A 12,550-nucleotide genomic window follows, 5' to 3' on the forward strand; every position below is an offset into this window, starting at 1 on the left:
TTTCTCTGTTTCTTAGTTTGTTCACTTTTCTTCTGTCTTTTCTTCTTCTTTTTCATGATAACAGCTTTTTCTCCAATAAATAAACTCTTAGAAGGTCCTTCTGCATTTTTGGAAGCAAAATTAAGTCCTTGCTTAGGTTTACGGACATTCTTCAAACCTGGATTTGAAGTCTGTTGTTTTAATTTTTCTTTATTAACACAACGCATGACTCTGAGTTTTCTTCCCATTAGTTCAGAATTGTTTAATTTCAGAGCAAGATGAACAGCATCTGTATTCTGTAATGTAAAAAAAAAAAATTTCATAAAAATCCACCAGAAACTCATCTGACAAGAAATTAGCAGAAGTGTGACTTCAGTGGCTTTAGGTTGATTTTCAAGCTTGCACAAAGAATTCCCTCCAATTTCCACACCCTGGAGGTCCAATCCCAAAAGGATGAGGAGCCAAGTGTGAATTATCATTGTCATGCTCCTCCCAAGATATTCCCCAGAGAGCACTCAAACTGTCTTGTCAAATATTCAGGTAAGCCACAATCTTATGAGATTTGTTTTTTTTTCATTGTAAAATCCGGTCTCCTTAGTCATGTGCAGTCTTTTCTTTGGGTGCGGGGGGGCGCACAGACTCACTTGTTGGCCCTGGGTACTAGCAACCTCAAACTCTTGGGCTCAAGTAATCATACTGCCTCAGCCTCCCGAGTAGCAGGGACTACAGACACCCAGAAAAATGCCAAGCTAACTTTTTCTATTTTTAGTAAAAAAAGGGTCTCACTCTTGGTCAGACTTGTCCCAAACTCCTGAACTCACGGGATCCTCTTGCCCCAGCCTCCCAGAGTGCTAAGATTATAGGCGTGAGCCACCTCACCCAGCCATACATAGTCTTTTAAACCAATGAACTCATAAGCTGTCTTTGTGTCAAAGCCTGGGTATTAGTTGACTCAAGAGCAGGCGCCCATTACAGCAGTCGTCCTCAAACTACGGCCCGCGGGCCACATGCAGCACCCCCCCCCCCCAGGACATTTATCTGGCCCACCGGGTGTTTTTGCTGCCGCTGCCTGTCCTGCTTAGCAGCTGACTCATCCTGGGGCCCCCAGTCCAGCCCTCAATCTGAGGAACAGTGAACTGGCCCCTGTTTAAAAAGTTTGAGGATCCCTGCATTATAGTCTCTGAGAAGCTGCACTAGATAGCCCCATGGGTTCCACTTAGATCCATGATTCCATTATTCATTACTTTTAAGTTATTTATTTTTAATATTAATATAAACATATATATGTACACACACACACACACTTTTTTTTTTTGAGACAGGATCCAGATCTATCACTCAGGCTAGAGTGCAATGGTGCCACCATAGCTCACTGCAACCTCCCACTCCTTGCCTCAAGCGATCCTCCTGGCCCAGCCTCCCCAATAGTTGGGACAACAGGCTGGTGCCAGCTAACCTGGCTAATTTTTAAATTTTTTGGTAGAGATGGGGAGTCTCACTAGGTTGCACAGGCTGGTCTTGAACTCCTGGCTTCAAGCAGTCCTCTTGCCTCAGCCTCCCGAAATGCTGGGATTACAGGCATGTGCCACCGCACCCAGCCTATTTTTATAATAACTGCATGTACTCGATGGGGGACACAGTGATGTTTCCATACTGATGTACAGTGATCAGATGACGGTGATCATCATCATCTCACACACTGACCATCCCTCTGTGTTGGGAACATTCAGTATCTTCCTTCTAGCTACTGTCCTTTTAATCTAATATAGAACCATTAGTGGTAACAACCTTAAACATTTTATAAGATACTTGTTAAAGGACTTTACAAGTTTATCAAGCAAAAAAAAAAAAAAAAAAAAAGACAGGAGAGAAATAGTAATAATGGCAACACAGGCTGTAACAACCTATCTAAAAAAGCTACCTGGCAATACTTCCCAGAGTCTTAAAAATGACACATACCTTAAGTTAGGAATATCCCAATGGGGATTTAGCCTAAAGAAGTAATTCAAAATTCAAGCCAACTTTTGGGAAAGAAAAGATAACTACAACAATTTAATTATTAAGGGAAAATTAGAGAACACTGCCAATGCCCAACATTAGGGAAACAACAGTATAAAACCCGTTTCATCACTCAGTGGAATACTACACAATAGAGACACAGAGCAGGCTGCAATGTTCACAGATGTAGGTTCACCTATGACAAAGTCACCAGAGGAAAAGACTTCAAGGAAAGGAATTAGTGGGTTATTGCTGAGAGAAGAAAACTTTGCATGCCATCAAATAAAGAGGTATAGCTGACCCTACATACATGGCATTTACCTTCTATTTGGTACTCTAAGTAATCTAGAGATGATTTAAACTATACCAGAGGATATGCATAGGTTATATGCAAATATAACATCAGGTACTTAAGCATCCCCAGATTTTAGTATCCGAGGAACCAATCTCCCAAGGATATGGAGGGATGGTCGTATATTCATTTACAATTTAATGTTAGGCATGAAACACAGATTAATAGTCAGGTGAATGAAACATAACCAATTTTGTACAAAGACTAAATTTTTCTTCTACCTGAGTAAAATGATCAATTATTTTCTCCACTTTAAAGGTGAAGATTCAGAGACTTGGTCCCTCTAATATCTGATATCTGAAACATTATTTCATAACATTAGTATGAAGAAAGAGGAAACTGGGACATCTTCTGGTTAGGTGCCGTTTTAGCAACAGTATTCTATTGTAGCAACTTTATGGGTATGTTTTCTTCAGATATAATTTCAGAATGGAAATGATAGTTCTATTTGAAAAATGACACAGCAGTTTCAATCCCACCCAGCACATTTCAAAAGACAAGTGCATTAGTCTTCCATACCTCAAAGAGAACGTAGCCAAACCCTTTGCCAAGTCCTGTAGCTTGGTCTCTCACAATCCTCACTGCCACGATATTCCCACAGTCCAAAAAGTGTTTCTCAACAACAGATTCTTCAACTTCTAAAATCCAATTCAACCAAAATGGAAGTAAAGATTGGCATCTTCTTAGAAAAGTAGAATTGTTAAATACTATAGCTAGTCAAGCATAGCCCCATGAAAATATGCCATTACACTGTATGCTTTTTTTGTTGAGACAGTTTCACTTTGTTGCCCTTGGTAGAGTGCCATGGCTTCACAGCTCATAGCAACCTCAAATTCTTGGGCTGAAGCAATTCTCTTGCCTCAGCCTCCCAAGTAGCTGGGACTACCGGTGCCTGCCACAATGCCAGGCTATTTTTAGAGACGGGGGTCTTGCTCTGGCACAGGTTGGTCTTGAACTCATGAGCTCGCGCAATCCACCTGCCTGGGCCTCCCAGAGTGCTAGGATTACAGGCCTGAGCCACTGTGCCTGGCCTTACATTGCACGCTTTTTAAAGTCTATCTTTTTTTTTAGAGATGGGATTGCCCAGGCTGGTCTTGAACTCCTGGCCTCAATAATCCTTCTTGCCCCTGCCTCTAGCCTCCCAAAGTTCTGGGATTACAGGTATGAGGCACCACACCAAGCCTAAAGTCAGTCTTAAAGCAAACTTAGTTTTTATTTCCCTGTTATTAGTTTAATAACATTATCCATACTTTGTTTATGTGAACTTACTGTAAGGGAGATTCCCCACAAATACCGATCTCTTGTCCCTCTGAAACACAAAGGAGAATTAATAAAAATCACTTTTGAACCAGACAATGGAAGCCATCCTAAGACTATCCCCATCCCTCTGTCCCCTGTATCTGATGAGTCATTGGTGACACAGCTGATTTAAGGACACAGCTATCGTGTTGGATTCTGTTTCTTCCCCATTTGACTGTGAGTGAGCACCAGAAGCAGGAGCAACTTTTCATTCACATGGCATGACAAGTGTCAGTGCTCAGGAAAGGCTTGCTATACTGGGACTTTGCCATCTTTTTCTGTAAAAGGCCTAATAGTCAATATTTCAGGCTTTGCAGGCCATGTGATATCTGTTGCAACTACTCAAATGTATCCTTATATCTGGAAAACAGCCCACAGATGATATGGAAAGGAATGGGTGTTTTAGCGCCAATCAGACTTTATTAACAAAAACATGCCTGCTGGTGTCACACCCTGTAATCCTAGCACTCTGGGTGGCTGAGGTGGGGTCGATGGTCTAAGCTCAGGAGTTTGAGACAGCCTGAGCAAGAGTTAAGACCTTGTCTCTAAAAAGCAGCTGGGTGTTATGGCAGGTGCCTGTACTCCCAGCTACCTGGGATGCCACAAGTGTCCCTCTGCTTGTTCCCACCATACACTATCAGCTCCTAGAGAGTTGAAACTATGTTTTAAGAATGTATGTCCTCGGCGGTGCCTGTGGCTCAGTGAGTAGGGTCACGGCTCCATATACCAAGGGTGGCGGGGTTTGAACTCATCCCAAGCCAACTAAACAACTGCAACAAAAAATAGCCGCACGTTGTGGCAGGCACCTGTAGGCCCAGCTACTTGGGAGGCTGAGGCAAGACAATTGCTTAAGCCCAAGAGTTGGAGGTTACTGTGAGTTGTGACACCACGGTACTCTACCTAGGGCAATATAGTAAGACTCTGTCTCAAAAAAAAAAAAAAAAAAGTATGCCCAACAGAGCACACGCTAACAAAACTGTCCAATAAATAACAGAACTTTCTAGACCTCACCTATGAATTAAGGTGCTAGACCAGATAATCTCTGATGTACCTTCCAATCTGGCTCCCTGTGATTATTTGATCTGATGGTGGGTGGGGGACATACTGGAAATGGAAGATGTGAGTGACTGAGTTTGAAGCTAATGTTCACTTGAGTCCTTGTGCTACTCGTGGCACCAGATCCGTGACCACAGAGAACAGAGGCTGTTTCCTTCTGTGCTTGCTTCATGCTAACTACTGATTCCACTCCCCTCCCAGCAAAAGCTCAGAAGAAAGTATTTCTCTCTACAAGGTACTAGTTAAGTTCTTCAAACAAATCAAGTACTACTTACAGACGAAGTCTCAGATGCAAGATCAACTCGAATACGAAATCCATCTGCAATTTGAGTCCCATTTCTATATTATAAATATGAAAGGAAATGCTTGTTAAAAATGAGCAAAGCATTACTTACATGCCTGAAGGAGCCAAAGAATAAAAAAATACCCCCATTTACATGACAGTATTTCTGTGCAAATTTAGAGACAAAGTTACCTTTTCAATGCTTTTACAGCAGCACTTTTGTCCTTAAACACAACATAGGCATTGATATTTTTCTGATCAGGATGAATTTTGCGCCTACACACACACAAAAACAAACAAACAAACAAACAAACAAACAGCGCCGCAATGTAAAATGTGTTAACCTCAAAGCAAGTAAAATAAATTCAGCTTATTTTCTACTCAGTCAACATATGTGACAAGACTTGCTGGGGAGAAGTCTCATCTCCTTGGATAAACATTTAGTAATAACCCAAAATTTAGCATACAACTTACAGATGGCAGAGATGTAACCCCCACCTTCTTAGGTGTCCTCACCGTAAGAAAACGGGACTGCCCACAAGACACTCAAACGTGCCAAACCCTGTATCTAACCCACACAAATAGACGTGAAAAACAATTCAAAGTTTCCTTTTTACTATAAAACCTCCATGCAGAAAAATGCACAATTGTATATAGCTTTGTCACAGCAACTCAATACCATTGCAACCATTGGAACCATCACCCACCCAGAAGCCTCTGTCCATGGCCCTTCCCAGGTGCAGCCCCTCCCTCCATCCAGAGGTAACCACTGTCCCAACTTTTATGGGAACCACTCCCCTGCACATCTATGTGGTTTTACCATCCAAGTGTCTCTTCCTGGACATCATATTTTGCTCTTGTCTATTCTTTGAGTTGATACACCTTTAGAGTCTTATTTAATTTATAGGGTTCTCCCCGTATCTTTTTATCTTACTGTTGACTGGCAGATATTTCCAAAAGCCTCAGTTTTGCTGACTGCAAACTCATAACACAGTTCATTATGTATCTCTGCCCCCAACCTTCCTGCAAATGGCAGCCAGATCCCAAGGTCTGATCAGACTCTGATCTGACCAGTACCCACCATTGTCAGGACTATAGGTGGGTGCTATGTTCTTACAAAGGAAGGCCTGTGATGACTGGGTTTCACTATTTTTTTTTTTTCTTTTTGCAGTTTTTGGCCAGGGCTGGGTATGACCCCACCACCTCCAGTATATAAGGCCAGTGTCCTACTCCTTTGAGCCACAGGCACCACCCAGTTTTCACTATTTTTTAAACCGACTGTAGCTAGTGCTGCTTAACAGCTAAGGCCATTAATAAACTAGGCTTGCAAAATGGTGATGTAATTTAGATGTTAATAGTGACCACAATCTTTCCCTGAAGACATTAACCTATTATTCTGAAGTAACAAAAATGTTACCATACAAATGAGTATCAAGACAGGTATTGAAAAATAGCACCCAGCACAGCTCATGGCATTCTGTAACAGTGTTCTATACCGCTTTATAGTTTTAGACTAATAAGGTCAGGCATTGAGCTAGACAGTTTATATACCATATTTATTTAATTTTTGAGACAGAAGTCTCTCACTGTGTCGCCCTTGGTAGAGTGCTGTGGCGTCCCAGCTCACAGCAACCTCCAACTCTTGGGCTGAAGCAATTCTCTTGCCTCAGCCTCCCAAGTAGCTGGGACTACAGGGCCCGCCACAATGTCCGGCTATTTTTTGTTGCAGTTTGGCCAGGGCAGGGTTTGAACCTGCCACCCTACTCACTGAGCCACAGGCACTGCCCTTAAACTTTCTTCTTTTCTTCTAAACAGTTTAAGCATTCTTAAAATTTCTCATGGCACATTTTCCAGTAAGTTATTTCACAGTATTTTCTGTGACTCTACAATTTACATTAAGGCTTAAAGACAAACGTGACAATTTATCGGCCACTACAGATACAAGGAAACAGACATGCTGCATTATAAAAATACAACTGTGAAACTGTTAAGAAAGTATTTCAATTTTAACCAAAAAAGAAGCAAGTTTAAGATGACTCCCTTCCTCTAATTATGAACTTACTTTATTGCTGCCAACTTTTTGGATAAAGTTCCCTCTGCTGGAATCTTTAAGAAGAAAAAGAATATTAAAGAAAGTTCAAGATTTGAGAAATTATTTCACATTAATTATATTCTAACTGAAGCCTAAATATGTAGCTCTGGCATGTTGTGATTAAAAACACACGGAAATACATCAGAAACAGCCATCCTAATACCATGTGAAAGGAGCCTTGCGGCTTGGGGTAAGTTTCCAATGACAATATCCTCCTCAGATTACTATCAAGACAGGTATTGGAAAATAGCACCCAGCACCCAAACCCAGAAGGAAGTGAAGGTACTGAGCTCTCAAACTGTCAAGACAAGGGGGAGAACATCAGGAAGGGACAGGGATACTGATGACACACGGAAAAAGGAAGAAAAATTGTTTGTATATATATTAGAGACAGAGCCTCACTCTGTAGAGTGCTGTGCCATCACAGCTCACAGCACCCTTCAGCTCTTGGGCTTAAGTGATTCTCTTGCTTCAGCCTCCTGAGTAGCTGGGACTACAGGTGCCACCATAACGCCTGGGTATTTTTTGTTGCAGTTTGGCCAGGGATGGGTTTGAACCTGCCACCCTCGGTATATGGAGCCAGCGCCCTGCCCACTAAGCCACAGGCACTGCCCCCAGGAAAACTGTTTTATAAAATGAGCATGGAGGGCGGCGCTTGTGGCTCAAAGGAGTAGAGCACTGGCTCCATATGCCAGAGGTGGCAGGTTCAAACCCAGCCCTGGCCAAAAACTGCAGGAAAAAAAAAAGGAATGGCAATAAAATGAGCATGGAAAAAAAACACAATGCTTAACTTTTATTGTACATTCCACAATTTTAAATGTCTTAACTAAACTGATAAATAAAATAAGCAGACATATTACTTCATCCATAGTTCTAAAAATTTATTCTAATTGGCAAAAAAGAAACCCCCCAAATTATTGGTGTCTTTAATTGGGCAAGTATGGGAATTCCCTTCAGACTAACTTTATTTTCAGGCACAGACAGCCCTTAAGAGCAAATGGACACAGGGTAACAAGGTCATGAACAAATGAGGACTTGGTATGATGTCTCTGCTTTGGCGTTTGGTTTCTGAGTCTTTCCCAGAGCTTCCCAGAGCACCAGGTTAGGGTTAGGCTGGAGCACATGGATATTCAGTGTCTGTGGTCTGCAGAAACCACCAGGAGGAGGGCCTGGGAAAAGAATTCACCTTATCAGGTGGTGCCTGTGGCTCAGTGGGTTGGGTGCCAGCCCCATACACTGAGGGTGATGGGTTCAAACCCGGCCAAACTGCAACCAAAAAATAGCCGGGTGTTGTGGTAGGCGCCTGTAGTTCCAGCTACTAGGGAGGCTGAGGCAAGAGAATCGCCCAAGCCTAGGAGTCGGAGGTTACTGTGAGCAGTGTGATGCCACAGCACTCTACCGAAGGCAATAAAGTCTCTGTCCTTACAAAAAAAAAAAAGAAAGAATTCACCGTATCAGTGGAAAATGAGTGGCAGTTATTATGACGACTTGGTACTTTGGATCTGGATGTGACACACCTTTCTTTAAAGTAACAAAGCAGGCTGGGCGTGGTGGCTCAGGCCTCTAATTCTAGCACTCTGGGAGACCGAGGTGGGGAGATTGCTTCAGCTCAGGAGTTCGAGACCAGCCTGAGCAAGGGTGAGACCTTGTCTCTAAAAACATAGGTAGGCACTGTGGCAGGTGTCCATATTCCCAGCTACTCAGGAGGCTGAGGCAAGAGGATGGCTTGAGCCCAAGAGTTTGAGGTTGCTGTGAGCTGTGATACCATAGCACTCAACCCCAGGGTGACTAAGCGAGACTCTGTCTCAAAAAAATGAACAAAAAAGTAACATATCAACTGCTAAAGAAATAAGACTATTTCAGTTCATTTAACAGATGTGAAGAATGTTTAAGTGGTGCAAAATGGAACAAACTCTTGAACTCGTAAAGTATATCAGTTATGTTTATTAATAAACTTGTCATCAAAAAAGTAAATAGGATAAGAAAGGAAAACATTATGGAAGAAGTGGAAATTCAACAGCTTTGACTGCCAGCAATGTGCCCAATACACACACGCAGAGGATCAAGGTGAAAAGAAGGTGCTGACCCTACAAGTTCATCATCTAGGAGCATCCACGTGTATGAATGCAAATCTCAGGGCAATTATTACACGTCTCCTCTGGGAAGCCTATTTTCTTAGTCACCTGATACACAGTGAAACTTAAGAAATCTGAATTACTTCTCTTTTCAGTTTGTCCTGCTCAAATCACTAACACAGTCAAACTCTCAAAAAATACATGGAAAAACAGTGTAAGACATAGGAAATTTCTAAATAAACAAGTAACATGTGAATATAGTCATCAAAAACACACTTATTGGGTGCCATCTTCAAGCTCTACACAGGCGTCCTCAAACTGTGGCCCGTCGAGGACATTTATCCGGCCCACCAGGTGTTTTTGCCACCGCTGCCTGTCCTTTTAAACTATAGTCTGGCCCTCCAACGGTCTGAGGGACAGTGAACTGGCCCCCTGTTTAAAAAGTCTGAGGAGCCCTGCTACAGCATCTGCATCCTGTTACTGGAGATAGTAGTAATGAATGTGTGTAACAAAAGGCAATAGAGGCTCGGTGCCTGTAGCTCAGCGGCTAGGGTGCCGGCCACATGCACGGGGGTTGGCAGGTTCCAACCCGCCCCGGCCTGCCAAACCACCACCACCACAACAAAAATAAAATAGCCATGCATTGTGGTGGGCGCCTATAGTCCTAGCTACTTGGGAGGCTGAGGCAAGAGAATCGCTTGAGCCCATGAGTCTGAGGTTGCTATGAGCTGTGACGCTTCGGCACTCTACCAAGGGCGACAGTGAGACTCTGTCTCAAAAAAACAAAACAAAACAAAAGGCAATAGAATATAAGAAGAATTTAGATGGAAAAATTCCACTTAATGGTATGAAGTATCAGAAAAGACTTGAAGTTGTGCTATTTAACCACATACTGAAAGATGTTTTCACACGCAAAATGGGACTTCAGAAAGGATTCCAGGCAAAAGAAATGAACTCAGCAAAAGGACCATGGTGAGACAGCCTGTGTGTGGCTGTGTGTCAGTAAGGAGGCCACTCTGTGGGAAACTGTCACTGACAGTGAGACTAACTCAAAGTGCTTCAATATACATTTAATGAATGTGCGGTTGCTGGTGACGCAAGGACAACCAAGAAAAGCAAGGTTTTTGTAATCACAGCATATAGTTTGGTAGGGGAGCAAACAACATGACAACTTTGGTCGAATGCAGTTCAAGTACAAGAATGAAGGATGGGGGCTGCAGAGAGCACAGCAGGGTCATTAAACATACAGTAGCCCAGGAATGGAGACAAGATCACAGGCCACCCAAAGGGTGTGTGAGAGACGTTAATAGGAGCAGTGCAGAGTGGGCAGAAACCCCAGGCGCCTTAGAAATGAAGTTGCAGGGATACGCTGCACAGTCAGGAGAAGACTGAAACCACACTAGGTCTCTGCAACTCTCCTGACAAGAGGTAATGAGAACTTAGGTGGGAATGACTCACACTGGGAAGAAATTACAGCAGCTGAAAAGCAGGCAGGGGTGGCAAACAATAGGCTGGGTGGGGCCATGGAAAGAGGGAAGGCCACTACAAAGCCTGGGGTCACAGATACTCCGGAATCAGTGGGGCGCATAGGCTGGGACAGGGACATACTGAAGTCGGGGCACTGGAAAGACATTCGAGCTAAAGTGTCAGCCAAGAGTCTGATGTGGAGAAATGAGAGTTGGGAGATCAAACACAAGTGACGGAAATGGGAAGCACAGTGACAGGAATTATGGGGACCTGTCAAAACCTTGGGAAATGTCTACTTTTAGCAGTGGACAGTTTTGCCCCCTGCAACATTGGGCAATCCCTGAAGAAACCTGCAGTTGTTAGAAATGGGGTACAGTGGGAGGTGCTACCAGCACCTAGTGCCTAAAGGTCCTGGATGATGCTAAACATCCTATAATGTGCAGGGCAGTCTCCAACAACAAGCAAGCATCAGCTCCCAAAGCCAGGAAGTAGCATGTCTGAGAGCCCCATCCTGAAGAGTCACATGAAAAACAGCAATTAAAACATGAAGAACAAACACTTCGTAATTAAAATATACATTCATTACGTAAAAACACAATGTCAAAGGATATACACTATGATATGCCAACTACCCAATTTAAAAAAAAAAAACAAACTTACACATGGGAACACTGTGTGTACAAACGATGCTTACTTCCTGCTCCAAAGAATATGGCTCTAACCGGCCTAGAGGGCTCAACTGGTAAATGAGATGTCACTCACTTCTATAACGTTTTAATACTATGTTGACTTAAAAAATAGTTCCTCTGGCTCGGCACCTGTGACTGAAGTGGCTAAGGCGCCAGCCACATACACCTAAGGTGGCAGGTTTGAATCCAGCCCAGACCCGCCAGACAACAATGACGGCTGCAACCAAAAAATAGCTGGGCGTTGTGGCGGGCGCCTGTGGGCCCCAGCTACTTGGGAGGCGGAGGCAGGAGACTCGCTTGAGCCCAGGAGTTGGAGGTTGCTGTGAGCTGTGAAGCCACAGCATTCTACCCAGGGGGATAGCTTGAGGCTCTGTCTCAAAAAAATAAAAAAATAAAAAATAGTTCCTCTGGCTCGGCACCTGTGGCTCAAGTAGCTAAGGTGCCAGCCACGAACACCCAAGGTGGTGGGTTCGAATCCAGCCCAGGCCCGCCAAACAATAATGACGGCTGCAACCCAAAAAAATAGCCAGGCGTTGTGGTGGGCGCCTGTGGTCCCAGCTACTCAGGAGGCTGAGGCAGGAGACTCGCTTGAGCCCAAAAGTTGGAGGTGGTTGTGAGCTGTGATGCCACAGCACTCTACCCAGGGGACAGCTTGAGGCTCCTGTCTCAAAATAAATAAATAAATAAATAAATAAAATAGTTCCTCTGTGCACAGAGCCTAAGTATGAATTGCAGCAATCACACCAACTCCCACACCACATGCACACAACAAAACATGAGGAGAATGCCAGAAATGCTCTGCAGTATTTTTCTTTTTTTTTTTTTTTGAGACAGAGTTTTACTTTGTCACCCTTGGTAGAGTGCTGTGACGTCACAGCTCACAGCAACCTAAAACTCTTGGGCTTAGATGATCTTCTTGCTTTAGTTTTTCATTTTTAATGAAACAGAGTCTCACTCTTGCTCAGGCTGATCTCGAACTCGTGACTCAAGCAATCCACCCACCTCGGCCTCCCAGAGTGCTAGGATTACAGGTGTCAGCCATCGTGTCCGGCCTATTCAGTAAGTATAAATGTAGACTACTCCGTTCGCAGGGCAAATAAAAATCACCCATCTATACTCCAAAATTCACTGCTCACTTTAGTAACAAGGATATCATTTTATTAGATAAACTCACTAAAATATTTAACAAAGTCTACCACCAAAAACGACTCCATTCCTGGGTTACATTTGAACCTGTTATTTTATTTTATTTTTTTTTTT

The 12,550-nt window shown here is 43.2% G+C and overlaps 1 protein-coding gene across 1 annotated transcript in view; it reads right to left on the reverse strand.

Annotated features, from left to right (window-relative positions):
• Nucleotides 1–5: 5 nt before the first annotated feature.
• Nucleotides 6–12,550, reverse strand: part of RBM34 (RNA binding motif protein 34) — a gene marked incomplete at its 3' end in the record, with an annotated part of 19,958 nt that continues 7,413 nt past the window's right edge. Inside the window, exons 5-10 of the mRNA XM_023517673.1 lie at nucleotides 7,030–7,115; nucleotides 5,160–5,243; nucleotides 4,960–5,023; nucleotides 3,599–3,638; nucleotides 2,849–2,967; nucleotides 6–275 (exon numbers count right to left, since the gene is read on the reverse strand). Of these exons, the coding sequence (XP_023373441.1) occupies nucleotides 6–275; nucleotides 2,849–2,967; nucleotides 3,599–3,638; nucleotides 4,960–5,023; nucleotides 5,160–5,243; nucleotides 7,030–7,115 (663 nt within the window). The remainder of the gene's footprint in view (nucleotides 276–2,848; nucleotides 2,968–3,598; nucleotides 3,639–4,959; nucleotides 5,024–5,159; nucleotides 5,244–7,029; nucleotides 7,116–12,550) is intronic.

The sequence above is a fragment of the Otolemur garnettii genome, unplaced genomic scaffold, assembly GCF_000181295.1.
Source record: "Otolemur garnettii isolate 467f Iridium unplaced genomic scaffold, OtoGar3 scaffold00116, whole genome shotgun sequence".
In the NCBI taxonomy this organism is placed as follows: domain Eukaryota; kingdom Metazoa; phylum Chordata; class Mammalia; order Primates; family Galagidae; genus Otolemur; species Otolemur garnettii.